At 42.9% G+C, this 27,136-nt stretch overlaps 1 protein-coding gene across 2 annotated transcripts in view; it reads left to right on the plus strand.

Moving 5' to 3' along the window:
• Nucleotides 1-7,323: 7,323 nt before the first annotated feature.
• TAF1B (TATA-box binding protein associated factor, RNA polymerase I subunit B) overlaps nt 7,324-27,136 on the plus strand; it is a 38,661-nt gene continuing 18,848 nt past the window's right edge. For both annotated transcript variants that reach the window (XM_081857138.1, XM_081857139.1), the window contains exons 1-8: nt 7,324-7,467; nt 8,982-9,080; nt 9,493-9,580; nt 10,748-10,845; nt 11,837-11,935; nt 14,373-14,508; nt 19,047-19,200; nt 22,750-22,849. In XM_081857138.1, the coding sequence (XP_081713264.1) occupies nt 7,450-7,467; nt 8,982-9,080; nt 9,493-9,580; nt 10,748-10,845; nt 11,837-11,935; nt 14,373-14,508; nt 19,047-19,200; nt 22,750-22,849 (792 nt within the window). In that variant the 5' untranslated portion in view covers nt 7,324-7,449. The remainder of the gene's footprint in view (nt 7,468-8,981; nt 9,081-9,492; nt 9,581-10,747; nt 10,846-11,836; nt 11,936-14,372; nt 14,509-19,046; nt 19,201-22,749; nt 22,850-27,136) is intronic.

The raw sequence follows: 27,136 nt of genomic DNA on the forward strand, positions 1-27,136 counted from the left end.
TTAAAACTTAGCTCTTTTTACTTGTCCACATTTAATTTATCCAATTCTCTTATAAACATTAAATCCTTTTTCTAAGGTCGACCTAACTTCCCTTCCACGAATTTCTCCCTTTATTATATTAATTATAGGTCACAATGGCCAAATACAAAAATCATAAAATTTTGAAATTCTATTCTCCCCTCCCTCCCTATCCCGGTTTCCATCCCTTCCCAAGCAAATGTCCACAAAAACAGTTCCTAGCCCGGATTCCTCACATCCGAGGCCTTCAATTCTCTGTCAGTCTCTCTCTGCCGATTTTGTTGGTAATCCTTTTTGTTGGTCCTCAGGTCTCGAAGGAGTTCTGTCACAGTCACATCAAATTTTCTTCCATCCAAAATGTTTAAAAGCAATTGCTGCAAAAGGTCAGCTGCTCTCCCATACTCAAAGAGGAAGTCCCGATCATGTTTCTTTATTATTTTAAATTCCAGTATTCCAAGTACTCCAGGGACTTCCTTCCTGATCTTTCTCATCTTTCGCAGATTTGTAATCCAAAGATCTTCTTCTTTATTTTCTGACGATATAGGCTTCTGGTTGGTATTTTCCACCTGTACTTTCTCCACTCCTTCTTTCCTCTCCGCCAATTCCAAAGATGTCTCTTCTGGTTCAGCTGCAGATTTTTTATCAGTCGAATCCTTTATGCATTCAGCAGAGTTGTTTGTTTTAGAATTCAAGGTCATAAGTTCTTTGTTCATAGCCGTACTCTGCTCTTGCAAGATTCCCACGAGAAAAAACATTTTTTCTATCTCTGCCAGTAATTTTCCCTCTGCAGCCATTGTAATGTCTCTAGTTCCCCCTAGGGGGATTCCAATTGCTTAATAGTCCTTTTCCAACAATCCGTTACTTTGTTGTTTATTACTACTTTGTTTCCAACCACCTCAATTCAAATGTAACACCTTTAGTTCAGAGAGTTATTAAATAGCAAAGTTCTTGACTTTAACCGCCCGTTTGACAACTCCTTTGACAGCTGTCAAACTCCTTATTCTTTTTCCTCCGGCACATGCACAGGATGCTCCCGGGTTCGGGGGGGGGGTTACACAAAAACTTCCAAAATTCCTCCCTTTCTCTCCAGCACAAAGACTTCTTCTGTCAAATTCATGGAAATATCTTTTATCTAGCACCAAAAAGACAGTAATCTCTCCACCTTAGTTCTCCAATCCTTGCTTTAGATCGTTTGTAGGTAGGGGGGGTGCGGACTTCCCTTTAGCACATCCCCCGGTCGTGCCGAATTCAAAGGTAAAAATTTTAAAGTCCAAATTCCATTCTACTCACGGGTTGTTTGTTTTCCAGTCCAAATTTTGGGAAAAAAGTCAGCGCTCTCCGGCCATGGCTCACGGCTTCGCTCCACTGAAGTAGCGGTCTACTCACAGCACCACGCCGCTCTCCGTACCCTCTCCGTAGCCTTTAAAGAGGCTCTTCGTGGGTCGGGGAAGGCGCTTAAAGGTGCCCGCCGAGTCACCAAGTCTGCAGACTTCCGCGCCTGCGGTTTCTAAGGGTCCCCGCGTCGCCGGCGCGGTAAGACCCGTCTTCAGCAGAGCCGATTCCCTCCGGAGCTCGGAGGGAATCCGCCACTAACCGATCGCGCTAACCCAGAAGTCCCCTGTCCATTAATTTCAATGAGTCTACGCTGAGTAGACTCTACTCTGCAACACTGGCTACAACCCATTAACAATGATTACTTTTATCTCCCATCAAAAGACTGTTGTGGTCACAGAAGCCGACTAGATTGGCACTTGAATTTAATTTCAGTGTTGGCAACGGGACAGCATTCTTTGCCATGCCTGAGGGCAGCAGGCTGACCTGGAGAGCCCAGGAAGGGAACATACATCTTGCCGCCATTCATTCATCACCCTACCTGGGACCTGTTCGCTGCCTACTCAAACCACTCAAAAGAACAATAGATACATGCATGCAATACTTGCTGGAGTGCATAGTTTGGGTTAGCTGTCTCTCGGCCTGTCGATCACATGCCCTCCCCATGACACTGCTTGTTATGTGTTGACAAAATGTGAACTAGGAAAATGCAGTTTTTCAATATTATGAGGAAAAAATTACCTGAAGCATACGGTGCAAGTTGTATACTCACTCAACATGCCCTCTAAAGACCACAGTTATTAATTAGAGCGATTTGATTCCATTTATGGAAACATTTCAGAGGCATTTGTTTTATATGTGCAGTTAAAGCAGCACATTGGTCATCTTTGCCTTCCTGTAGGACTGCTGAGCGATTGCTGCACCACTGTCCTTCTTCTCCCCAAACCAACCAGGAGGATGGCAACCACATTAAAAAACAAGAAACAAGAAATGTGCTCCATTTACAGATTAGTATTTACGACCTGCCTCTAAAGCTCTAATCCCTTCTGATTTTTGACCACTTGGCACTTGTGTGGCTAGCAAGAAGACTCCTTTATCAGAGCACTGTGAATGGGTTTTGTTTAAGGGATCATCAGATGCACTTCAGCCTTTGTCGGTCCTCTGATCTGGTGGCTGAAGCATACAGGCAGACCTGGGAACCACCAGTGGCAACATAACGCCTATCATGCTCAAATTAGTATATGAACTCATTGAGTTCTCAGGAGACAATGGAGGCGTGCGCCATGAACTCAAAATGAGTACATTTTGGTTTGCTTTCAACATGGACTCCCAAGTGCAGCCCAGAACCCATCGCAATGCCACAGGAAAGGAGGGTGTGGGTCACATGCTTAGTTTGTGTGGGACGGTAATCACTTTGCTCCACTTATGGCAGCAAAACAAAACAAAGTACTCTTGAGCTGTCGCTGCTTGTGCTAATGACAGTAATGAGAGTGAGTCTAGGGTGGACAGTACATTCTGCATGGCTAAGTATATGGAAGTCTGTCAGAAGAGATGATAAATCTCTTGCAATAACTTTTTAGTATTCCTGCTGGCTCATATCTGAGTCAAAAACATGAATGTGGGGACTAGAAGAAGAAGAAGAAGAGTTTGGATTTGATATCCCGCCTTTCACTCCCTTTAAGGAGTCTCAAAGCAGCTAACATTCTCCTTTCCCTTCCTCCCACTCTGTGAGGTGAGTGGGGCTGAGAGACTTCAAAGAAGTGTGACTAGCCCAAGGTCACCCAGCAGCTGCATGCGGAGGAGCGGGGAAGCAAACCCGGTTCACCAGATTACAAGACTACCGCTCTTAACCACTACACCACACTAGTTCTCTACTGATTTGCCCAAACATTCTGCCATAGCTCCTAAAAAATTATGGATTTATTTGGCACCTTCAGGGAAAAGTTTAATTCTTTTTCTGCCCCATATGTATAGTGTGAAAAACACTTTTGTTCTTGTAAGGTAGAGCATCCTCTGAAAACTCTTCCGTGCAAACTGCTATTGTTTTGTTCAGTCTTAATTCTAGCCTTTAAAAAAAAAAAAAAAGTTCATACATTTAAATTAATTAACATATGTATTTAAGCAGTAGTTCATTGGATAATGCCACATGTATACTTTGTAATATAATGTCATGTTATTGCAACAATTTTTTTAAAAAAGAACACTACGAGCAGCCAATCTTTTGACCAGTGTTTTGTTTTTCTCTTCATATATTGTAAATGATATTAAAAACCTTGATTATGAAAGAACAATTGTACACATAGTTGCTTTATTATTGTATTGTTCAGTGCTTAAGAATCGTATTTTAAAAAATACAAGCTTTGTAGTATTTTTTAAAAGGTTAACACACCGGTAGTGGGTTTACGCCTGCTGATGTTTTTTGAAATAAGAATTAGAAACTTGTGTTTTAAGCCACCATGCCTGACAAAGGCTAGATTAATGCTTTAATACTACTTTGATAGTTTATTATTTTTAGAATTACCCCAGGGATGCAATTAAAGTACCTTCACTATAAACTAACACATTTACTATAAAACGATATATACTTTGGTGGGTACTGCTGAAATTACAGCAGGACCATCAGCAGCACCACAGGAGACTCATAATCCTGATCCTGTGTCGGTGGACATTCCTGTTCCTGCATTAGAAGCAGAGACAGTTTCATCTAAGGATGTTTATACTCAGCCACATCTGCCAGAAAATATTGACCAAAAAGTTTTTACTGATATTGGTCTGAAACCATGGATGAAACCTTGAAAACTGAACTTGTCAGACGAGGGACAGAGGAACTGCAGAATAAGGATGCATGGTTTCCAAGAGACAGTAATAGCAGGTCATTTTCCAAGGATTGGTTCTACATACATTTGGAGAATGGTGAGACTATGTTACGGACATGGTTGGTGTTTTCTCCTGTAAACAATGCTGCATATTGCTTTCCTTGCATGCTTTTTCAGAAGGCTAAAGGGAAAAGTTCATTTGGAAAGTTAAGTGGATTTAATGCATGGAGAAAGTTAAGCCCTAGATTACTAGAGCATAAGCGCAGATGGTAACTGTGGAAATTTCTTAGAAACTTTCAAGTTATTGTACTTGCCAAATATGACCCAGTTGCCAAACAACATCTTCACAGAGTACAACGCACAGATGGTTACCTTGTGTCCTATCTCTCTCCACAGAGCCAGAATGAGTTTATTAGCCTGCTCGGCGATCACATTCGAACAGTCATCTTTCAAAATGTCATAAAGGCCAAGTATTTTGCTATAATGTTTGATAGCACTCCTGATATTTCACACACTGACCAAATGTCCCAAGTGATTCGATATGTGCATATTGAAGATTCAGGAGTCCATGTAACAGAGTCTTTCATTGACTTTATTCAGTTATATGGGAAATCAGCTGATGTCATTACAAAACAAATTTGTGACAAGTTGCAAGCTGATGGCCTTAAACTAGAGCATTGCTACGGCCAGGGATACGACAATGCTGTGACTATGGCTGGACACATTAGTGGTGTACAAAAACTTATTTTGGATATGAATCCCAAAGCAATGTTTGTGCCATGTAACAATCACTCGCTCAATCTTGCTGGGATGCATGCAGTTGGTGTTGGGACAAAGTCTGTTACTTTCTTTGGCACTGTGGAAAAGGTGTATGCATTTTTCTCAAGCTCCACCCACAGGTGGGATATCCTTAAGAAACATGTACCAATTCGTGTAAAGCGATCGTGTAACACAAAATGGAGTTCAAAGCATGAAGCTGTATGCGTACTTGCTGAACACACTGAGAAAATAATAGACGCTTTGGAAGCGTTGAGAGATGGGCCGGAAGAAACCTCTGAAACCAGGGGTGATGCAGGAAGTCTTTTAGTTTGCATAATGACATATGTTTTTTTCTCTTTCTTGCATTTTTGGAACCCAGTACTAACCGAAGTAAATGATACTCAGATCTACCTGCAGCAAGAAGGACCTGTGCTTGGTCAATGCGTGCAAAAGTTAAAAGCATTGGCTTTATTTTGTCATGAAAAACGTGATAGTCTAGTGTCAAAGGCAACTGAGAAAGCAATGCAGGTATGCAAAACCTATTGCATACCTACAGAGAGAAGAGTTGGAAGACGCAAGAAGATGGATGGTGAGAACAGTTGCGATGCTGGCTTGACCTTAATACAGGAAACAAGCAGAGAACAACTGGAAGCAATTGATCAGCTTCAGGCAGAAATTAAAAAACGTACTACGCAGATGAATACGCTTCACCAGCGATTTGCTTTTTTGCAAATCCAAACATTGTTGGATACTGGAAAAGATGATTTTATTAAGAAACAAATTCTGCACACGTGTGCTCAGTACACAGAATTGAATGCTGCATCTATGCTCACCGAAATAACTCGACTTCGGCACCACATTATCTTGTATAAGGAGGTCAATCCTGATGAGCAGGTTGCAAGCTGGTCAGCTTTAGATTTGCTTCGCTGGGTGTATGAGTGGAAGCTGCAAGAAAGTTTAACTAACTTTGTTGTCACATTAAGAATCTTTCTTACTATCACTGTTTCTACAGCGAGTTGTGAAAGAAGTTTCTCAAAACTTAAACTAATTAAAACATATCAGAGATCTACAATGAGCCAAGAAAGACTGAGTAATCTAGCAATACTGTCCATTGAGAGAGACTTTAATGTAGATTTCAATTCTGTTGTTGAAAAATTTGCGCCAATTAAAAGCAGGCAAATTTAAATTAATTGTATATACAGATTGATTTCTTGCACTTCTATTAAAGAATTACAATTAGAGGTACAGGATTGAGGAAGTTGGCTCCATCTAGCCCAGTCTTGGATCATCTCCAGGGTATGGTTTCATTTTGATGTTTAGTTTTTGTTCTTGATATTTTTTGTCATTTACGATGGTTGTGAGATGACATATAATAGCATGGCCCATGCTAGGTTACTGCATTTGTAGATTTGTATTCATAGACCTGCTGAAAATGTGGAGAATGTGTAATGCATGTTCGCACTCAATAAAGTGTTTGAAAATAAACTTGTATTTAGATGCATTTTACTTTAATTACATCAGTATTTTCATAACAAACAATACACGTGCTTAGGGGGTAAGGGTTTCTTTAACTAATCTAGTGGAAGACACTCGAGTGCTAAAATCCACGGGTTAGGGGGGGCAAATTACTTGCCTTGCCCCGGGTGCTGACAACCCACGCTACGCCACTGTATATAGCAAAGCTTTTGTGTTGTTTGTAGTATACTTCTCTTTGGAAAAGATTTTAACACCAATCGCCGCCAGTGAATACTTTGGTCCGAGGGAGGTCTTCATTCTCCATCTATTTCTCCATCTAAAAGCACAAAGTGGCACCCTTGAGAAAACTTGCCAAGTCTAACGCGGACCAGATGCCGTCGCCTCGCACGGGGAACAGTTGTCCCTGTGTTAAATTTCCTAACAACCACCCAGAAATATAAGCTAAAGCCTACAAGTTAGAGTCTGCTGTGGAAACCGTGGTCCTTTTTCATAACTAGCTGGTGGTGCAGGGATTCTTCTCCAGAAAGCCTTTCTGAGTCCTTCTCCAAAAGCAGGCTCAGTCGGCATCGTGCAAACCTGTGTTGTTTACGCACTTAATTTAAAAGAATAAGGTCTGGGTAAGCGAGGCTAGAATCAGGCACGGGCTGCAGAGGAAAGGCAGTCTGCACGCGCTCAGAGGCTGCAGCTCCCTTCACTCATTATAGCCGCATGGAGGAAGCAGATTCAGGGACTGGGTCCACGCGCAAAGCAAAACACACACAAAAAACCCCCCTGTCTGCTTTTCGCTCAGGGATTTCCTTTTAGCAAAAAAGAGAAGGGGTGGTGGGAGGAGGGGAAACAGAAACCCCGTCGCCGTGCATTTCGAGCCTCCTTGCTGCTGCTTTTTTGCTTTGCTTTTCCCTTGCTAGAGGGGGAAATGTGCGCAAGCGGCATCCCCGGAACGAAAAGGATGGAGGCTTCGTTTCCCGGCCGGCTGCTGTTTCGGTGAGCTCGGCGGCGGCAGGATGGTTGCTACTGCGGCGCAGTGGCGGGGATCGCTCCGCGCGCCATGGAGGAAGAGGACGCGGTGAGGTTGGGGCGCAGAGAGGAAGGGGAAGGGTCCCTGCAGCTGCCCCTGAGAAGGAAACAGAGGGTTGGGATGTGGGGCAGGCAGGAAGCCCTGGGCTTGAGTATCACGAGGGATGCAGACAGGACACAGCCTGTTCGGGGCGAGCTTAGTAATAAGCCCTTTGGGTCAAGTGGGAGTGGTTTAGGGTTCCCATTTCTTTTCCAGCAGGCTGCACAGTTCAACAGGTTAAGCTGCCATCTCCTCCTGCACCAGACTGGGGAAAGCTTCCTCTGTTGAACGACGCCTTCCGTGCAGCTGTTAAAAAAACCAAAACCAAAAGAGGGTCTGGAGGATGTGGGTTGGGGGCAGTGCCGGATTTACGTTTAAGCTAAACAAGCTATAGCTTAGGGCCCCACTCTCTTGGGGGCCCCGAAAAAAATTAAAAAGAAAAAACCACCTGGATGTACATTTCCAAAATATAAGATAAAAAAAAATAAAACCTACATACAGCAACAGTGTTTTGTGTTGTGTAGGCTCCTATGATGTAAGTAATGGGCCCCGCCTGCTTGCCTGCTCCCTAAAATATCACTGGTTTGCTCAATTCAATATATAGGGTGCCCGTAAATTACCATATAGCATACATTCAACACAAAAAACAGCGACAGTTTGTTGTTGACAAAGGACAGCTGGACATATAAAGGGCCCCATTACCTTCAGTAGCTTAGGGCCTCATCAAACCTAAATCGGGCCCTGGTTGGGGGAGATACACAGCCATTTCTTCGAAGGATGAAATACTGTATTTATTCAGGTGTTAAGGTTCCCAGCGTAGTGCTATTTTTCTATACACTCTTCTATTGAGCTTCTGCCAACCTAGCAGTTCGAGAGCACACCAGTGCGACTAGATAAATAGGTACTGTTGCGGCGGGAAGCTAAACGGCATTTCCATGCGCTCTGGTTTCCGTCATGCCAGAAGCGGTTTAGTCACACTGGCCACACGACCTGGAAAGCTGACTGTGGACAAACGCTGGCTCCCATGGCCTGAAAAGCGAGATGAGCGCTGCAACCTCATAGTCGCCTTTGACTGGACTTAACCATCCCAGGGTCCTTTACCTTTTTTATATTGAGTAAAGGGGTAGGTCGTGCAACAGAAGTGTTTAGCTCATGAAGTCCTATTTGTTGAAGTTAAATCAGGTGTCTCAACAGCGCAAACCAAGTCACACTTACATGGAAGTAGGGCCCACTGCATTCACTGAGTTTTAAATGTGCATAGGATTGCAACCTGGGTTACTGTGTACCATCTTCTGCACATTTGCTTAGACTCTAATGAACACAGTGGAGCAAGTAAACATACATAGGGTTGGGCTGTAAATAATATTTAAGAAGATGCAATCTGTTATTCTTCTTCGATGGATAAGATACTTTACTGTGGTATATTGAAATAAATGTTATGGCCATGAAAGGACTGTGTACCTCTTGGAAAGAACAGACTGCTGCTATTTACATTCAATTTTTTCCTCTTTTTTTTGAAATAGAGAGACTACAATGAACCTTGTGTACAGTGTTCTGACATCAATTGGGGACTTACTGAAGAAGGAAAATTTTACTGCAGATCATGCCACAATGTTATAGAAGTAAGTAAGCAATTCTCAGTCTCACTTTTTTTTTTTTTACACTCCCAAATTCCCTTCAGTTTTTAAGTGTAAACCTTCATTAAAAATTAAATATATTCACCTAGTGTGGGACCTGTATTAAATATTGTGGCCTTGGTTCATTTTTTATTATCTGCAACTAATCACACAGCTCTGGAAGTGGATGCATGCCTGTCATCCAAAAATTTATCCATGTAGTCCAGGAATCCAGAAGAGCATTGTGATAGTGTTGTGGATTCTTGTAAGTCTACATCCATGATAGCTTTGCAAATAGAAGCCTGCTCACCCAAAATGATCTCTGTTGTTCCATTGCGATACATGTTTAAAAAGACAAGAAGGCTTCTGGATTTTTTTGTGGTTGTTAACCTTATATGTTTTCAAAACTGTCTTGCAGAGGACTAGAGAAGTTATAACTGGTGATGCTACTACAAACGCCAGGGCACAGTCCATCTCTAGAGGCTTAAAAAAGAAGAAAAAACTTGGTATGTTGGCCAAAAAAAGAAAATGTGCTGTAAAAAAACATGAAACATTTATATTCCCCAACCTTTGGCCTAATATCTTCATGAATGTATAAGCATAAAAAATGCTGTCTGGCAGTATTCGAAACTCCCATTGTTCTAGGCGCATTGCACGACAGGGAATTTCATTAGCGGGAGCAATTTCTGAGCTCTGGGCATAGTACTGCACCTGAGATTTCAGATTAAAACTGCAGAGTGGACCTTTTTCTGCTTCTCCACTTCCAGCTACTCTCTGAAGACTGGAGAAGAGACCCTCTTAAGAATATTAGGGCGTGGGCAGGGGAAGGACTAGACCATGTGAAAAATGAACATAATATTTTAGCTGCAGTTTGTTCATTTTCAGCTTTGGATTCTTGTTATAAAAAAGTGCATAGACATTCTATTGTTGTATCCATAACCTAGGTTTAAGGTGCCGTTTAGCTCCTAGCTTTCATATCTCAGTTTCTTAACACTTTGTTGTTGTTGTTTAGTCGTTTAGTCTTGTCCAACTCTTCGTGACCCCATGGACCAGAGCACGCCAGGCACTAACTTAACACTTAACACTACTGTCTGGCAAAATATGCTAATCAGCTATGACTTCTCCATAGTTTTTGGATATAAATATGTTCCCCCAACATTGCTTCCAGATAGATTACAGCACAAATATCACTTTTAAGTCGACTGTTAACACTTTCTAGTGTACGATATTTGATCAGTAAAATGCTGACACACAGCTGGCACAAAATATTACAGCTAGACTGTAGATGGGGACAGACTATTAATAGTACAGTGGTACCTCTGGATGCGAATGGGATCTGTTCCGGAGCCCCATTCGCATCCTGAGCAGAACGCAACCCGCGTCTGTGCGTGCGCGTGTCACGATTCGTTGCTTCTGCACATGCGCGTGACGTTACTTTGAGCGTCTGCGCATGCGTGAGCTCTGAAACCTTCCAGGTCACCACAGAGCGCAACCCGAAAACACTCAACCTGAAGCAACTTTAACCCGAGGTATGAATGTACATCAAAAAGTTCAATGATCAAATCTTACTCCCTCGTAAGTGTGTTTAGGATCATAGCCTAAAATGCCTTATTGGTATAATTATTACCAAGCTATTAACAAGCTATTAGTCATGACACTCATTTTTCTTTTAGAAAGCAGCTGGGAATGGTATATTTGTGAAGGCTTTCAATTCATTCTCTCGAAGCAAGCCGACGCACTGCAGACTTTAGGAGTTTCTTCACAGTTCAAGGTACATTTAGCCTACTTGGTGCAGTGGTCCCATCTCATGAAAAGCTAATCTATGGCTTAGTGTTAAGATGATAAACCACAGTGAGCCTCTGGCACAGCCACGAGGAGGAATACAGAACTTTGTTGTGATGTCCAAACCATGACAATCTGGTTAATCTATGGTATGTTGAAACCAAACAACTTCAAATTATGAGTTAAGAAGCATCCTTGTTTCAACAAACTACAGTTTAGATTAGCCATAGCTGAGGGTTTAGGCAGCACCAGCAGTATGCTAAACTGTGGTTAAAGCTAAAGCTTCATTGTGGCTCACCATTGTAAACTGTGACTTAAGTGTGATTGCAGCCATTCCAGGGAATGCCTGGCAGTGAATTATGAAATTCAATGGACAGTTATGCAGCTTAGAACCATTGGACATAATCTATGTGCTGCTTAATGAAAATCCACTTGTTTCCCAGAAGGAGGAGGCATGGAAGTAGAGGTGGGAGCTGAGAAAAGGAAGGAGGAGGGAGAAAAAAGTGATGAAGGTGCAAATGGGGTTTGCAAAAGGAGCCACGGGAAGGAAGGTTAGGATGAAAGCAGGTGTACAAAGGGGGCAGCAAAATAGAAAGGAGTAGCGTCATCATAATAGTGTGGAGGGTGAAAAGGCTGCTTAGGAGTTGCAATGTGGGGGGGCAGGGGGAGGAAGGTGCAGGAGGTTACCATAGAGATGCTCTGTGTGCAACGGGAGGATTGCAAAAAAAGCAGGGGAGGAGTAAGCGTGGACATAGGCATGAAAAAGGCTGCAAAATAGGGCTGCAGAATAGAAGAGTGAAATGAGATTGGGAAGCTGAAAAGGGATCTTATTAGGTGCATGGGGTGGGAAGGTGCAGCTCTAGGGGGTTAATGTGGGGGCTTGGTTAGCAGCAAAGTGAGCAGGGACACAGGCCCACATGTTTTGAATGCACATAAACATACACAAACGTGGGTGAATAACTTTTTTTTGTTCTTATCAGGATGATGTTTTGTGGAAGTTCTGGAGAATTTACCTTCAGAAGAGCCCGCAGGCTTATTGTGACAAGCCCCGTCGTGAAGTTGCGCGTGATATCTCGACAGTAAGTGCAAAGTTAGGAAGGGGTGATTAGCTGTCTTTTCCATGCCCATGTGGTCCAAGAGCATTTATGGAAACTTAGGCAACCTATCTTATAACTAAAAACCTACATTATGGCAGTGCTCAAAACCCTTTAAGAGGACCTTGTTTTGCTGGGAGCCAGAATTCCTTAACACAGTGGTTTTCAACCAGCGTGCCGTGGCACCCTGGGGTGCCTTGAATGATGGGCAGGGGTGCCGTGGACAACACTGGCCTATGTCCCTCCTTCCTTTCCTCCCTCCTCTGATGCTCTCTTGTGTCTCTGCCTCCCAAAGGCTTGCACAGCTTTTATTGCAGCAGCCCTGGCTATGAGTGTCACAGGCAAAGGGTGCCTCAGGGAGGCACCTCTCTTTGGGGCGGGGGGGGGCAGCTCAGAGACCAGGGAGTGTGGAGGACTCCCAAGGAGAGGGGAGAGGAGAGGAGAGGCTGAAGGAACACTTCACAAGGGAGGGTGTTTGAAAAAGGGTGAGAAGCTGCCAGCTCTGCAGGCAAGGGGTGACATAACTGGGCTCCTGGGCTCCACAGGGGTGCCGCAGAAAAAAATGTAGTTGGTCAAGGGAACCATGGACTCAAAAAGGTTGAAAACCTCTGTCTTAACACACTGCTTTTCTAGATACGTCTTGCTCTTCACTGACACATGGATGAAGACAGATAAAACATACCTTAATCCTCTGGTGAAAAGTTTATTTTATCCTAACAGTGGGATATATTTAGCATTGAAAAATGTTTACTTCAGATTGCCATTGGTTGTAAATATTTTGCTATTGAATGTGAATGTAAAGCTACTAAGAAGTTCAGTTTTTTTAAAAAAAACTGTCATTGAGAGGGCGATTAAAGCCAGCAGGTGGAACCAAATATACTATGTTTTCAGAAGACATGCTGAAAATGCGAGCAAAGATACAAAATAAATTATACTTAGTGGCTTTGTTTGGATGGTGTTTTCACGCCCATTGCAGGGAGTGTGAGTGAGCTTTGGGATTGTGTGCATGCTGTCTTCCACATGGAAAGTAAGATATGATCCGGCACTGTGCTTGTTTGATCTGAAACCAGATTGTTCTCAACCCCCCCTTTTTTGTAAAGCTTTTTTATTATTTCATTTTATAATTATATAAAACAGAGATAACAATTCTCAAACCCGTCTTTTTACCTAGAATTGGCCCAGGTTGACAGATCTTTAAGGGTAAATTTATTATCAGATCCATCTCAGCGACAGTGGAAGAAGGCATATGTGATATTGAGGCCTGTAACGGGGGGGAAAATGTTATCTGAATCAGGCCAGTGACTTAAGCATATAATTATATGCATATTGCTTATCCTTGTGAATATGGCATGGGCTTAATGTTTCAAGAAAACTGTGGAGATGGCTTACATTGATTGGTTTTGGATCTATTGGTGTGAGCAAGACTTGCTAGGAATGACTTGTGTAACAGATTATTTGCTAGTACAGTCAGCATGCAACTTGCGCACATTTAACTTGCGCTATTGTAGCTGTATGTGGCAGGCAGCTGCGATTGCACAAATTAAATGCACAGAAGGCGGAGAGCTTAAAAGCTTTGGGAGGCTCTTGTGGGGCTATCAGAGAGGTAGGGATGTTCACACAAGGTCTGTTCCAGGATTGTTCTGACTATACACGATTTTGGCTTTACACACAATCCCTGCAAGTTACGAGTTTTAAAAAGAGGAAGGCATTTCTGCCTCCACCCAGTGTAGTTTGTCTGTATGCAATATATATAATTTAAAAAATATTTACACTGTTACATGTACCGTATTTTTCACCCCATAGGATGCACTTTTTCCCCTCCAAAAATGAAGGGGAAATGTGTGTGCGTCCTATGGGGCGAATGCAGGCTTTCGCTGAAGCCTGGAGAGCGAGAGGCGCACCGACCCCTCTCACTCTCCAGGCTTCGCGCAGATCTCTGCAAGCCGCGGAAGCCCGCTTGCAGAGAGTTGCCTGCATGCCGAAGGCTGGGCGCACTGAGCTCAGTGCGCCCCGACTTTGCGCGGCTCTCTGCAAGGCGCTGGAGCGCTGCGCTGGACTCCCGCAGCTTGCAGAGAGTTGCCTTTTCTGGCTGCTGGGGTCAGGGGAAGCTCGGGCTTCCCCCGCCCCAGCCCCGCGCCTGGGGGGAAAGTAATTTCCCCCCCCTTTATTTCCCCCCCAAATAAACTAGGTGCGCCTTATGGGATGGTGCGTCCTATAGGGCGAAAAATGCGGTATTTAAAGATTGCTGTTTTACTTTGCAAATTAACTTATAACCACATATTGATCATTACTGACTGCAGCAGAATATTTTTCTGATAAAACTGTTTTAAGGAAGAGGGAATTCCTTTTGAAAATGTAACTGTGCCATGGTTTAGATCTGTGCTGTTGGGAGTCTTACACCACTGTTTTATTTTGAAAACAGACGTGCGACTCGGATACTGATGTCGACAGGGAGCTAGAAATTACTAGAATTCTTGGCTTGGCTTCCTCTGCAAGTGATACAGATGTGGTATCCGAATCTAGCATGGGAGGTTTTTCTTCTACTAGCAATTTATCAGGTAAGACTAAACGTACCTTGAACAGTTAGTTTAGAAATGAAAACATTTTATCCTCTGGCTACTCTGGTGTGCTTAAAAGCTGTATCTTAATGACTAACATACAGTGGACTAGCAACTTGCGTGCATTTAATTTCCATGATCACAGCTTTATGCTCTGGGCTGCCAGCCAGCTGCAATGGCACAAATTAGATGCATCCAAGGTGGAGAGCTTAAAAGCTCTTTCTACGCCAGGCTTTTGTGGTGAAGAAAGACCTTTTAATCTCTCAAACTTGCTTAGTGGGCTCTGGGAAGATCTCGTGTAGGCTCTGGAGGCCTTCATGAGGTCTTATGGGGTTCTCCAACATCTTACAGGAAGACTTCCAGAGAGTGCCTGATCCATGTGCCGTCTTCAGGGTTATTCTGGCTATACACAATTTTGGATTTACACACTATCCCTGGAACCTAATTTCCACTAGTCCTCTGTATGTAGCCGACTTAGAATGTTTTTATTTTAATCATAGTAATTAAGAAATTCCAGCCTTAGCTTCAGTGAAAAGTCTGAAAATGTTGTAGTGCTTTGTGTCCTCAACAGCATGTCCAGATTTGTAAAGTTAAATTTTCAAGAGTAAGGGGGATCTGGTTTAAGTGGATTACAGTAAGTGGTTGCAGGGCATATGGAAAAGCAGTACAAAGGCTGAATATTTTGTACAGTTCAGATGAGGGGGGTTGGGTCTGTGACTGAACCAGTGCTGAAGATAAGAACTGGGGGAAATTTTAAGGTAAAGGTACCCCTGCCCGTGCGGGCCAGTTGTGTCCGACTCTAGGGTTGTACGCTCATCTCACTTAAGAGGCCGGGAGCCAGCACTGTCTGGAGACACTTCCGGGTCACGTGGCCAGCGTGATGAAGCTGCTCTGGCGAGCGAGCCAGCACCAGCACAGCACACGGAAACGCTGTTTACCTTCCCGCTATAAAGCGGTACCTATTTATCTACTTGCACTTAAGGGTGCTTTCGAACTGCTAGGTGGGCAGGAGCTGGGACCGAAAGACGGGAGCTCACCCCGCCGCGGGGATTCAAACCGCCGACCATACGATCGGCAGGTCCTAGGCACTGAGGTTTTACCCACAGCGCCAACCACGTGGGGAAAATTTTAGAGCGGCATTTTTTGGTTCATGGTGACATCTGGGGGCAAAATGTACACTTTTTTGTGTGTGGAACCAGTGAAAATATGAGTCCTTTAAAGAAAACTGGCTTGCTGTGCTTTTATCATTATTTAGGCTGGTCATTTATAACTAATCCTTAGGATTCACAAATGGAAATTGATGAGGTGACAAACCCGGAAAGTTTTCTATCTTGTAAATCCTAGCAACGTCCCAGTATTGTGTGATCTTGCTTGCTTGTAGAGTGTGCTTTTAAGACATTATTTTAAGAGTATCTATGTTGTGAAATAATTTTTTGTAGGTGAGTAGTAATGGGACGGGAATCAAAAACGGTTCCCTCAAACTCAGGAATGGCATATTTTCACCATATTGCTTAGTGGCTGACAAATGGGAGCTTAAAATCTGTTTCTGTAACAATTAGGCATTATGTGATGCTTGGGGTTTTTAGATGTTTATATCTACTGACTGCCAGGTCATTGTTCTCCAAGCTGGCTGGTTGAAACCCTCCATTTGGTGCAGTATATAGACATTGTTTGGGAAGCCTATTAAATTCGTAGGCTGTTATGACATGTCTTAAATTGTATGTTTAGTTAGGTTTAATGCTGACTGCCTAATATGCCCTGCATAATCCAGAACAAATAAAATGCAAAGCTGCTGTGTTAACAGGATGGCTACGAATAGAACACAAGGATTATTGTAAATCAGACTGAATATGGAATAAGCAGTAGAGTTTCTATCATCAGTGCTCTTGAGACACAGTCTATACATGAAAAAGGCGAAACTGACGACTGAAAGGATTACCTGAGGTTCATGCTTTTTGTGCTGTGACTCACATATACACAATAGACATTCAAAGCAGCTCTTGTGTTTCCTTCTAAGCTTTTAGAAGCCATGCAGCAGAGGGTGTTTTCTTAGTAACTATTTTCATTCGCTTTGTTCAGAGGCAGTAAAGGCAAAATGATACTCAGTGCGGTGGAGCTGCTGTTATTAGCAATTTTAACAAATCACTGTCCATACTGTCTTATAGGAAATGTGAATAGTACATAATCGTTATTTGGGGGGAAACGAGCGCACACAAAAACACTGTTGGGATTGTCACATGCCTGCATGTGGTTTTTCTCTAAAACCTTAATTGCAAGTCATTTATGTGAACAGGCTGCCGCTGGTGTGATACTATTATTGTTATGTTGTTGTTATTCATATTTGGGGTTGGGTAAGCTCTTCAAAAATAGAAAGTTAGCATGGCTTTCTTATTAAGAGTGTTGGATTAAAATTGTGGATTCCCTAGTCAGCCTTAAAGCTCACTGGATCGCCTTCAGCCTTTTAACATTTCTTAGCCCAACCTACCTTGTAGGGTTGTTTTGAAAATAAAAGGGGGAGGATAGTATTCCATGTACCTCCATGTGCTCATATAATAATTTTCAAAAGGGCTTAGAAATAATAAGTCACAAAACTATGAATGCTTTCTTCACCTCTGTTTTTTTCCACATTGGTATTTTATTTTGGAATTACATCTTCCAGTTACTTTGCAAATAAGCATATACTTCACGTTCATTTGTCTTAAAGTGGTGACTAGAGATATTTGATTTCAATGTTTTGTTATAAAATGCCTTCATGAATTTCTGAACTTTGCATTTTCTTATTATGCAGCCTAACTTGTTACATGTTTCTTTGCTGTTTAGATATTCCTTTTTGTTTTCATAAGGAGTTTATACGGCATTATGAGAATGATTCATCGTCCCGAGCTGTATAAAGATACGTGGGTGTATAGAGCTGGGATAGCTCAGTTGGCAGAGCACAAGATTCTTAATTTCAGGGTTGTGGGTTTGAGCCCCACATTGGGTGAAAGATTCCTGCATTGCATGGGATTGGACTTGATGACCCTAATGGCCCCTTCCAACGCTACAGTTCTATGATTCTGTGTGTAAGCTGCATGTAGAATACTGGCCTCCACCTGCCCTATTAGCAGTATAAAATCTGAGTCTCTGGGAATGATAGCTGCTGATTTACATTCTTTTTATGCTTTGTCTCCAAAAGGCAGAAGCAATTAAAGTTTTTTTTCTCTTCCCTTTTTTCATCGTTAAATTGTCATTCAGCAAGCCTGCAATTTACATGCATTTAACTTGTGTGAATTCAGCTTTATGTGTGTAGCAATTTTTTAAAATAAAAATGGGTGAAAAGGGGACAGCCATTGAACCCAATGGGTTTTGACTATACACAATTTTGGCTTTTAGGCACGATCCCTGGAACGTAACCCCTGCATAAGTTGCAGGCTTACAGTATTTCATTGGCTGAATTTTCCTGTATCACTTCTGCACACATTGGTGTGAAGTGATCTTTTTTTGAGGTTTTCCTCTTTGTAAGAAAGCTTATGTCAATTTTTTCTCGTTGGTCCACTTTTCTGCTTTATTTTTAGCGAAGAACAAGGTTTACTTGTATAGAACAGTTGTACTTTAAGTGAAGCTGCCTTTGCACGTAATAATTTGTTTTAAAGCTTTAAAGATTACGTCATTTCCCTTGCTATCCTCCTGGCTATGCTGAGAAGGGAAATCTTTTGTAGAGGTGTAATCTGCCGATGTGCTCGCACACACCTTTTGAGCCAAGCTCTAATTTGTGGTTTTGACAGCTGTCTTTGTTCTTTCATTCTCCATTTCCCATCTGTTTAGTTAGGAAAATGTATTTATTGATGTGAGATGAGATTTGCTCTTAAGATTTGAAAACAACCTGCCCCCCCCCCAATCCAGACACACTATTAAGTTTTCACTTGCATAGGATTTAAAGAGAATTAAAACCCTTCGGCTTCATTGCATAGTTTGGCTCAGTTGCTTGAGCATTGTATATGTCTGTTCTCTGCTTGTGGCAGAATGTTATCAAGCTAACTGAGCAGCCACTTGGTCTTGGAACGAAGTACAGTGGACACTCGGGTTGCGAACGTGACCTGTGCGGGATGCACATTCGCAACCCGCAGTGTTGGCAACCTTCGTCTTCGCACTCGCAGGTTGCGATTTGGCACTTCTGCGCATGCGCAAAGAGCAATTTAGCCCTTCTGCGCATGCACGACCACTGACACCCGGAAGTAACCCGTTCCGGTTCTTCCGGGTTTCGGCGGTCTGTAACCTGAAAAAACACAACCTGAAGTGTTTAACCAGAGGTATGACTGTATGTTATGATAGGTTTTCAGTTCCTTTTTATCAATGAGTTGTACTCAACTATCCATGTCAAACTCAGTGTAGACTCATTGAAGTTAATGGATAGGTTAGTAACAACTAAAGTCCGTTGAGTTCAGTGGGTTTATTTTGGGTATGACTTGGTCAGGTACAACCTCGGCTTTGTATATTGATCCAGTATAGTCTGTAGTTTGGGCTAGCTTCCTTTTACCGTGCTTGAATTATTTCCACAGGAAAATCTTTCTGGTCTGGATCAGTGGATGCTGGCTCATATTTACAGAAAATGAAGAAAGGAGAGATTAGAATGTCAATGCCGATGACCCTGGCTTTCTGCTATTTGGCTTTGCTCTGGCTGAGGGAATCAATTACATTATCACATCTCTTAAGGTAAGAACAGTATCTAATTATTATTATTATTATTATTATTATTAATAATAATAATAATAATAATAAAGTATTTTGTTTTTAAAGCCTGCTTTCCATTCTGCCTTTAACTATAGCTTTTTGTTTTTAGGTAGAATAAAATATGATTAACTAAATAGTTTTATCACTTTTCTAGGTCAGTTGTGAATAAGAAGATTTGCTTTTTTACAGTGCTACTTTCCTAGAAAAAGAGGAACTGGAACTCATGTCCCTTTTTCTCTTAGAATGGCAGTGGCACCCACCTGAGAGGTGCTGGAACTGAGTTCCAGTGAGTTCTGGCTGGAAAAAAGCCCTGCTTTAAAAAAATAAACAAACTCACATTTCACCAGACTAGTCGAATTACCGTTGTTCTCAACCCTTCATTGATGCAGACAGTACAACAATATACCGTATTTTTCGCCCCATAGGACGCACCGGCCCATAGGACGCACCTAGTTTTTTGGGGGGGAAATAAAGAAAAAAAATTATTTCCCCCCCAGGTGCGGGGCGGGGGAAGCTTCTGGGTGCCGGCAAGCTCTCCCACGGCTAGCGGAGCGCTGTGCGAAGCCCGAAGCTTGGGGCGTGCTGAGCTCAGCACGCCCCAAGCTTCTGGGTGCCGGGAAGGTCTCCGCTAGCCGTGGAAGAGCTGCGTCTCCCACGGCTAGTGGATAGCTTCCTGAAGCCTGGAGAGCGAGAGGGGTCGGTGCGCACTGACCCCCCTCGCTCTCCAGGCTTCAGCGAAAGCCTGCATTCGCCCCATAGGACGCACACACATTTCCCCTTCATTTTTAGAGGGGGAAAAGTGCGTCCTATAGGGCGAAAAATACGGTAATTCGACTAGTACAAAAAATTAAAATGAAACCAGCTGAAACCAACTGAAACAGCAGCATTCACTAGTGCCTAAATAGCCATCAGAATAAATAGCCATCAGAATAACAGTGTTTTCACTGCTTACAAAAGGAATCTGGAGAAGTATGCATGTGGAGTTTAGAGGGGGGAGCATGCCACAAGATGGACACTCTTCAACCTTTTCAAGCTGGGACTACCATTAGCCTAACTATGGATTTAGGAACTATGGATTTAGGAACTATGGATTTAGGAACCCACATGTATCTGTCTGTCTGTCTATCTATCTACACACACACACACACACACACACACATATACACACATGCGTATACATATACACACGTGCTGCATTAGGATAGGCCAAATATTGTTGGACTTCCCTGATCGCTGGCTATGCTGGCTGGGACTGATGGGAGTTGGGAGTACAACAACATCTGGAGGGCCAGAGGTTTCCCATCCCTACACAGTGGGCCCTGACCCACAAGTTGAAGACCAGTGGAATAGATTAACTTGGAGGCTGCGACGACGCAACGGCACTTTCCCCCTGGTGCCATTGGGCCGGCCCTCACTTAAATACAGTGTGACTACCTCACAGTACACCAGTGTGTATCTGAAGAAGTGTGAATGCACACAAAAGCTTATACCAAGAACTGACTTAGTTGGTCTTTAAGGTGCTACTGGAAGGAATTTGTTTTGTTTTGACTATGGCAGACCAACACGGCTACCTATCTGTCACAGTACACCAGTTACACAAATCTCTACAAATTGCCCCAGATTATCTAGTGGGGGGACTTGTGTGAGGGAAAACTTAATGATTTGGAGTCTCAGGCAGGATTTGATCAACTAAACAAGACATATTTTATTAAACATAGGAAGTTTATGACACAAAGTGGGTAAAACAAAGGATACTTCAGATTATAATGTTTTTTCAAGTAACCGTTCACCTAATAATATTTATACTAAATCTAACTGATGTTATGGACTCCTAATCAAGCACAGCTTCTTTTAAACTTCAGTTGGCTTATGTTCAGTTACTTTGCTTCAGGTAGATTTTACAGGTTTTTAGACTAAAGGGTAAATGCTCAGCTTATTTCTAGTTATTTCACTTCAGTTCTTTCTCAGTTGTTGCACAGCTGTTGCCGCTTAATACTTTGGTTCTTAAACAAGGTGGTACTTCCTGTCAGTTACACACCCCCTTTGACAAACCTACTCCTGAGGTAACAGACCCAAGGGATCACCACACCCCTCTTAACTGGTTTGGGAGACTTCTCTTTCAGGAAGAAGCATGGCCAAACTTGGCCCTCCAGCTCTTTTAGGACTACAACTCCCATCATCCCTAGCTAACAGGACCAGTGGTCAGAGATGATGGGAATTGTAATCCCAAAAGAGCTGGAGGGCCAAGTTTGGCCATGCCTGTTCTAGAAGAATCTCTCCCCTCCTGCCTGGATTGAGTCCTAAGTAGACTTTATCTTTCCAGCTTCTACTTCTCCTGGCTCAGCCTCAGCCTCCCAGTTAATTCCTGGCCTATTATTATCACAGGACACCACACACTGTCCTTCACACTAAGCTCAGAGACTTCTTTATCTAGCTTTTGATATACAGTGGTACCTCTGGATACGAACGGGATCCATTCTGGAGCCCCATTCACATCCTGAAGTGAACGCAACCCGCATCTGTGGGTCGCAATTTGCCGCTTCCGTGCATGTGCGTGAGTTCATTTTGACCGTCTGTGCATGCGCGAGCGGCGAAACCTGGAAGTAACATGTTCTGTTACTTCTGGGTCGCCGCGGAGTGCAACCCGAAAGCGCTCAAGCTGAAGCAATTTCAACCCGAAGTATGACTGTATTCCTCAGAGTGGATGTTTCTACACAGAACCAACTCTCTCCTCTCACTCCCTATCTCCCAACCTAAAACCTGTCTCTCCAAAAACCTCTCCTTTTCAACTCCCTCCCCTGGAACCCCGGCCAATCAGAAGCTGCCGTTCGCTAACCATTTGCTGGCAGGGAAAAAGAAAAAGAAAACACTAGGTGACCCAAGCCTGCCCAGCAAAACAAACCTTTCCCTCACAGAGGCCATATGCACTTGGCTGGTAACATGGCTTTCAAAGTTGTGGCTGGCTACATTCTGTGATTTTCAACTCCTAACTAGCAGTGGCAATTTTTTTTTTTTTTAAAGTATGAGATCAAAAATTATCTACCCCAATTTTGCAATTTCTTAGGCATTACAAGCTTAGTTGTGGACTTTGGCTTGGCTCGACATTCACCCTTCCTCATGTTTTTACAAGCTAATCAATTTATGAAGATCTCAAAACTCCTTTTTTTAGTTTGGAAAGTGTAGGCTTTTCAAAATTCCTCTTTACTAATTGACTAGAAGAATAGAAGTCTGCAATTGTCAGAGTTAACCAAAGGGCTGTTTCTTCCAAGCATCCCCTTCTTTTTGCACTGATTGATATTTCTGCATAGACGTGCCCACTTCCAATAATTGCTCACCACTGTTTAACAGTGCAATATGGATGGGTTTCTACTTTTGCTCTCATTAATTAAATATATTTTAAATGTAATATTTAGCAGGGATTCGTGATTTCACTCAGCTGTTACGTTTTAGCTTTGTATCTGTGTCTTGTCATGCGTTTTGAACTAAAATCAGTATGTACATCTTGATTTTACTTCTACTCCTTTCATTTAGGCTGGTAATGGATGGCCACATCCCTTACTTGAATGCTTATAAAGATTTCCCAGAGGAGATGAAGGTATATGGGACGGACTGCAAGATCTTCCATGTAAAGGTGACCTTCATTCATCTACCTTCTGTGAAAATGTTTACCCGTTACATACATGTATGGTGGCTCTGATGAATTAAAAGTAGATCTTTCTTACTGATCTTACAATTTCTGGAAATGCTCTTTAGCCTCACTGGTTCCTCCCAGGCATTGTCTAATGTCTGTTATTACTATCTGCTATTCCCCCCAGTGCTCTCACCGTTTATTTAATCTGTGATAGTCAGCTCTTTCTTCTTCTTCTTCTTCTTCTTCTTCTTCTTCTTCTTCTTCTTCTTCTTCTTCTTCTCCTCCTCTCTTTTTTGCATTGCAGCCATGTAAAATGGGGAGCATTTTAAGTTGGAGAGATGGTTTTTCAAAACATTCCTCCTTTGAATGAATACCACCAGCACCGATCAGCTGATTCAGAGGGGCTTTCTCCATTAGTGAGAAGGGTTTTACATTGAAACTTCTGGTTAGAACAGGGTGCTCCCCCCGCCCAGTAGGGAATACCGTATTTTTTGCACCATAACACTCAATTTTTTCCTCCTAGAAAGTAAGGGGAAATGTCTGTGCGTGTTATGGAGGGAATGCCTACGAGTGGCGGAGGGGGGGGATCTGCTGCAGTCGTGAGCAGAGGATCCATGGTTCCCCTTCCTTCCCTCCTCCGTGGCTCGCTTTGGAACAGCAAAGCGGGAGAAGAGCCGCTGAGTGGGGAGGAGAGAGAGACAGAGAGCCTGCTTGCTTTAAAGGAGTAAAGCGGGAGAGGAGAGGAGCTGCTTTCACAAGTGTAAGCAGCTCCTGTCCAGTTGGTTCCTTTAAAGCAAGCAGGCTCTCTGTCCCTCTCTCCTCCCCACTCAGCTCGCTAAAAAGCAGCAAAGTTTTTCAGCTCGCTAAGCCAGGGATGAGTGGGGAGGAGGGAGAAAAGCAGAGCCTGCTTGCTTTAAATGAGCAAAGTGGGAGAGGAGAGGAGCCTTCTCCCCTTGTACCCCTCTTCTTCATTATTGGCAGCATCCTTCTCCACCCACCCCATGCATGCTTCTTCTCCCCTTAAACCCCTCTTCTGCATTATTAGCAGCATCCTTCTCCTTGTCCCTTGAGTGCTTTTCCTTCCTTCCCCACTTAAAACGTGGTTACAAAGCACGGATCCACATGGATCCTCAGGATTTTTGCACTGGGTCACCCCATATTCACCATCAGATCACATAACATGTCCATGGCTACATCTTGCACCAAAAAAATCACACACCCACTGTTGCCTGGGGCCGCAGTGGTGCAAAAACGTGGTTACAAAGCATGGATCCACATGGATCCTCAGGATTTTTGCATTGGGCTACTCCAAACTCACTGTCAGATCACATGTCTGTGGCCACAGCATGAACCACAAAAATCATACATCCACTGTTTCATTTAGAATATTTTTTCTTGTGTTCCTCCTCTAAAAATTATGTGCGTGTTATGGTCGGGTGCATGTTATAGAGCGAAAAATACGGTAAATTTCTTTTCTAGCAAGAGGTTTCGCCACTGCTGTTTTACATCCTGCACCATAGCTCTCCTTAGATAAATCTACTGTTCTGCCATAGCTACTATGCCACTACTCCTACTTAGTTTGCTTAGTTGTGTTTTGGGGCACTGCCGTTCCCAGATTTGTCAGCACCACATTGCATTGTTGTGAATAGTTGTGAACAGCAAGACTGTGTGTTTAAGATGTGCAGAGGTGCCTTTTTCACTCGGGAGATATACAGAGCAGGTGCAAACTTGCAAGAGTGAGTCACCATCGCAGAGAAGACTTGAAGTTGAACCCAAAAAGTTTGCCTGCTAGTTTTGTCAGCTAGCAAAATGGGGGTGCCATGTTGTCCTTAACCTCAGGCAGCAAATTGCCTCTAGCCAATCCCAGCTTCTCTTTCCACCAAGGCTTCTGATTCTGTGGCTTTACTGGGGCAAAAACATATTTTATGATGGCAGGCAGCGTTGCTCAGCCTGTCGGCAGGAATTGGGACACCCCACCCATTCCACCTGGGGGGAAAGTCCTTTGTTTATTGGGAAATATTCCTTTCTGTTCTCCCAACATAACGTGGCCTAGTAAAAATGATTGCTGTACTTATTTTTGTAATTTACATTTGGATTCTAAATTCTGATGGGCGCTTATCTATAAATTCTGCAGCTCTCTGTATGTTCATTGTTTCAAGCTATCTGCAAGTAAGTTCAAGCTAGCTAAATGTTTAGTTCAGTTTTGTGACAACTGCTTGTAGTTAGTGAGATTTGTATACAGTTCTTTTAATATTCTGGAGGCAGCCCATATCCCCTGTGGTGCCCATGAAAGGTCTCAGTAAATATGCCCGCAAAAATCCACAATGTATAAGAGGCTGCTTGCTCTTCCTGGTCAGCTCACATCTGCAGTGACTTGGTCGCTCCTACATTGAGCACGCCTCCTTAAACATGTCCACATTTCACTGGATACCAGGACTGGATTTCCATCCATTCCAAGTGGAGGAGAGGTACAGCCAGCTTTTTCTCTGTGCACAAGTGTGGTTGTTGTTAGTATAAGGGCCTTTTCCCTGTTGATGGGAGAGAACACCTACATCATTTTCTCCTGTTCCTTTTTTGTCTCTTCTGGAAGTGGTGACTATTTCATATTACGCCTTCCCACCCCCACAGCAGCTGTTTCACGACTGGCACATATAGCACATCCTCAAAATGCTATACTGTATATGCCCACTAGCCCCAAAGGGTTGACCACCCCTACCTTACTATATAGATTGTGGGCATATTCTAATCCATTCTAAATGTTTGCATACAAGTAATAAATCTTACCATTCTCATAGGATAATAGCTCTTTCCTTGTTTGGTCCACTGCCATAGAATTTCCATGAATATTTTTCTTCTGCATTAGAATCTTGTAAATACTGTGAGCATAAAGTTTTTAAAAATATTATTATTATTATTATTATTATTTAATCATTTTTCAGATGTTTCCTATACTTCATGTTGCATATCCATCTTAAAGTTCCTGGTGAAACTGTGACTTGAAAAAGATTCCCTTCATCTGTGTTTACGCCTTGAGGTGCTGGAACTGTAGGCTAGAAACTGTGCAGTGAAAGATTAAAAGCATTTGATACTGCTTCCTTAAATGTTCTCCAGGTGTTGTTTGGGAAACGGAGAAGTTGGGGCAGCATGGTAATTAGTAGTCATCTCCTCAGTGTGCCTCACCCTTTCATTTCTGATTACAAATTCTTCCTTGGTGGCATTCAGCACCGGCCACCTCACTGAATAAAAGCTTCCAATGATGCTATTGGAAGGAGCTGGAAGATCTGAAGGCAGCCATTTAATACCAGAGTGAAAAGACTTAGGGTAGAGCCATTCACAAAGCACAAAATTGTGTTTTGCTCTAGTGCTGTGGGTTAGTTAACTGTGTTAGTTCCAAAATTCACTGGGTTCATAAATTTGTGTGTGGCTGTACACTCTCCTTTCCAACTACTACAACCAGCTGCCTGAGGCTTCAGGAGGAAGAAAGGACTTCACTATTGCCCATGGACCTCATTTCTCTGCTACTCCTGGTTCTAGAGAGAAGTTCAGGAGATCCTTCCTCTTTGCCTCTCTCTCCTGAACTTATAGGCAGTCCTCAAAACTATATTCCTTTCCTGTAGTACCCTGCTTCCAGTCCACATTGACGTAACTAGGTCCTTGTTCACAAGGAAGTAAGGCTTTGTTTCCAAGCAGGTTCTTGTTTCACTCTTGGCCATGGAGAGCATTTTGGACCACAGCACCAGTATCCGGGTTGTCTACTGGAAAGACACTTGCCACCTGTCCTTTCCATGGATTGCCTCTGATTCCTACCTGCATTGGACTCAATGACACAACCTGATTTCATGCCAGTTATTCCTTGTAATTGGGCAGAGATGCTTTAGTGAGCCAAGTGAGTAAAGGTGGTGGTTATGGACAGGCAAACAGGATGTTCTGTGTCAGGTAGGGGTGTGTGTGTTCAAATTATGGTTTATTTTTCTCAAATATGCTGCATCTGGCTTTCATTTTACCAGAAGGATAATGAAACTTTGAAGGATGGATATATATATTTTTGATATATGTCCTATTTTACCTGTCGTGCCTATTTGAGACTTACAAGATGAAGCATTTGAGTTCTCAATAAACCCCTCCTTCTTTCGTGCCCAAAATAGCAGCTTCCTCGTCTTTCTGGTTAGGATTTGGGGACCTGAACCTCTTCTATTCAATCTCTCTCTTTCTTTTTGGAGTTAATGAAATTAACAGGTGCCACACATAAGTAGCATTTTATTTTCTCTCTTGAAACAGCTTCAGAAA

This window comes from Podarcis erhardii, assembly GCF_964252035.2.
Source record: "Podarcis erhardii genome assembly, chromosome: 3".
In the NCBI taxonomy this organism is placed as follows: Eukaryota; Metazoa; Chordata; class Lepidosauria; order Squamata; family Lacertidae; genus Podarcis; species Podarcis erhardii.